The 3,251-nt window shown below is 34.7% G+C and overlaps 1 protein-coding gene across 1 annotated transcript in view; it reads left to right on the forward strand.

Moving 5' to 3' along the window:
• LOC116161676 overlaps positions 1 to 2,554 on the forward strand; it is a 22,976-nt gene extending 20,422 nt beyond the window's left edge. Inside the window, exon 4 of the mRNA XM_031475115.1 lies at positions 1,792 to 2,554. Coding sequence (XP_031330975.1) covers positions 1,792 to 2,111 — 320 coding nt within the window. The 3' untranslated portion in view covers positions 2,112 to 2,554. The remainder of the gene's footprint in view (positions 1 to 1,791) is intronic.
• Positions 2,555 to 3,251: the final 697 nt, after the last annotated feature.

Consider the following 3,251-nt stretch of genomic DNA (forward strand, 5'->3'; position numbering starts at 1 on the left):
CATGATTAGGCATGGGAATTTTTTTCGATATATCGATAGGTATCGATAGTTATCGATATATCGAATAACAATAGGTAGAGCTAAAAAAATCGATATATCGATAGATCGATAACTATCGATATATCGATACTTATCGATAAGTATCGATATATCGATACCTATCGATATGTCGATAACTATCGATGTATCGATATGTCGATAACTATCGATATATCGATAACTATCGATATATCGATAACTATCGATATATCGATAACTATTGATATATCGATAACTATCGATATATCGATAACTATCGATATATCGATAGGTCGATAACTATCGATATATCGATAACTATTGATATATCGATATGTCGATAACTGTACGATAAAATTATGTTATTGTTGAGATTTCAACGAGCGCTACTATTTTTATTAATAAAATCCATTTTCGGGTTTACTCTCGTGTAAATTTACTATTTTTAGTCGCTCGACGTTTCGGAAACTTAACTTTGCTCCCTTTCTCAAGAGAAGCGCTACGTCACATCATCATCCATGCCAAATAAACGCAGTAATAAAATCTTTAGAAAATAGATCTTTTCGTCTTACTGACGATTGCTCAAAAAAAGAAGCACTTCAAAAACTTGAACAAAATGTTGCATCAAAATGGCTACTCTTTAGGTAAAATAAAGAAGACAATCAAAGGGTGTAATCATGGCCTATGTATCGGTATCTGACTGATGGTTACAGAGGACCAGTCACAAAAAAAACAGAAAAAGCTAAGAACACTTTAAATTTAGATATACAGTTTCAATTGATTGACATTTACGAAATCTAACAAAAAAACTCTTGATAAAGGTAGCAAAGAAACGTCGAGTAACTATTAATAGTCACTTTACACGAGAATAAACCGGAAAATGGATTTTATTAATAAAACTCGATAAGATAACTATCCCTGTCGATAACTATCGATACGTCGAATATTTCTCTCAAATGAGACGTGCAATTACCGCTTAATTACAGCGGTAATTGCATTGTAGAAAGCTAAAGAGCCCTGCGATAATTGCACAGTTAATATGGTAACTCCAATAAAGTTGCAAGAACTGCATTCGGTTATTTTTATATTTTGTTAAAAGAGCCCTCTTGTCTTGTCGGGCTCTTTCGCCAAAATATAAAAGTAAACTCATGCAGTTTTTAGACATGCTTTCAAAAAAATTATCGGTAATATTATATCGATACCTATATATTAAAAACTATCGCCATAACGAGAACTATCGATATACCGATACTTATCGATATAGCGGTAGTTATCGATCTTTCGATAGTTATCGGTGTATCTATAACCATCGATATTTCGATAATTATCGGCATATCGATAAGTAAAATATATCGATACTTATATCGATAGGTGAAAACAGTTATCGCCCATCCCTAGCGATAACTATCGATATATCGATAACTATCGACATATCGATATATCGATACCTATCGATAGTAATCATTTATCGATAACTATCGATATATCGATAACTATCGATATATTGATAACTATCGAAATATCGATAACTATCGATATATCGATAACTTTATCGATATATCGATAACTATCGACATATCGATAACTATCGACATATCGATAACTATCGATATTTCGATAATTATCGACATATCGATAAGTAAAATATATCGATAGGTAAGTACCCGATACTTATCGATAGGTGAAAATAGTTATCGCCCATCCCCTACTCATGGATCCCTTTTTTTGACAACGCTAATCTCTGTTTGGCCCGCACTGTTGAGGCGTACTTAGATGCAACACGTGGCCTTCGAAACGAAGAGGATTTTCTGTTTCTAACCTTTAAGAAACCCCACAGAGTTGCCACGAAACAGACGCTTAGTCGTTGGGTGAAGGAGATTCTTCACTTAGCGGGAGTAGACACCAACCAGTTCAAATCCCACTCGGCACGCCACGCATCGACTTCAGCGGCGTGTAGACTAGGAGTCCCCATTGAGCAAATTAAACAGACAGCGGGATGGAGTAAGGATTCCGAAACTTTTGCTCGCTTCTACAATCGTCCCCTGACGAATTCGGTCTCCTATGTGTCAACAATCCTGAACTTAGGCGTTTAGACGCTTTTTTGCTTTTTGAGAATGTTTTGTTAAGTTGATGTTACTTCTGTTGGCCTAGTTGGTCATTAAAGAGTTTGTCGCTGCAACTTATCTTTAAAAATCTACGTTGTTAATTAGTGATATCTGAAGGAATGGATGCTGAAATATAATTTTACGATCAAACGAACTTACCTGAAGTTCGATCGTAATTATATGAAGCATCCATTCCGAAGATATCACCTCCCACCCACCCGGGGCCCCGTTGCACGAAAACTCTTCTCACTTTGAATACAATGAGAGTATTGAGACGTGCGGAGTATGGGCCGGAAGGGGGGACTTTGTTTGCTTTTAAATCTTGTGGCATGGTGGTACAGAAACCGAACTACGTTGTTAATTAGTGATATCTTCGGAATGGATGCTTCATATAATTACGATCGAACTTCAGGTAAGTTCGTTTGATCGTAAAATAATATAGCGATAATAATAATAATAAGGAAGTAAAGGTCTAAGCAGTAATTGCTTTACCTTATCAATGGCATACATCTTTTCCATTTCTTTCAACAGACACTGTACCTTTAATAATTTTATTAAAAATGTGTACACACGCGACAAGAAATAATTTATGTGGGCTCGGTTTAGCCTTTTAGTAGGTAAATTTAAACATACTTGCATTTATTGGCGGCACTCTCATACACCTTCAGATGGGTTAAAATGGTACTGCAATATTTCTTTCTCTAAATAAACAGAATATCTTCTAATTTTAAATATTCTTTCGAGAATGACGAGCATGAAAAAATTCTTGAAATTTATTACTGTACTATTAAACAACGGTACATTATGAGGGAGGTTTATAGGTAAACGGAGTGTTTAATAATGGCAAATCTTTTCCTAATTCGATATAAAATATTCGATAAAATATAAAATATAATATTGCTGACAATGTACGATGAGTCTATTTATTAAAATTTTATATAGAAAGCAAGGTATTATGTATTACTGTGCTTCTTAGTACAGAACGTGTAATGCAGTTTAATAATAATTTTGGAGCTTACTACAGTATATAAATTATGCCCTATAGTTTTTTCTGTAATACCTACCGATCGTTCCAAGATTAATATACGATGAGATGCGCGTCTGGTGTCGAGATTTCGCGATCGTACG

Source organism: Photinus pyralis, unplaced genomic scaffold (assembly GCF_008802855.1).
Source record: "Photinus pyralis isolate 1611_PpyrPB1 unplaced genomic scaffold, Ppyr1.3 Ppyr1.4_LG1, whole genome shotgun sequence".
Classification (NCBI taxonomy): domain Eukaryota; kingdom Metazoa; phylum Arthropoda; class Insecta; order Coleoptera; family Lampyridae; genus Photinus; species Photinus pyralis.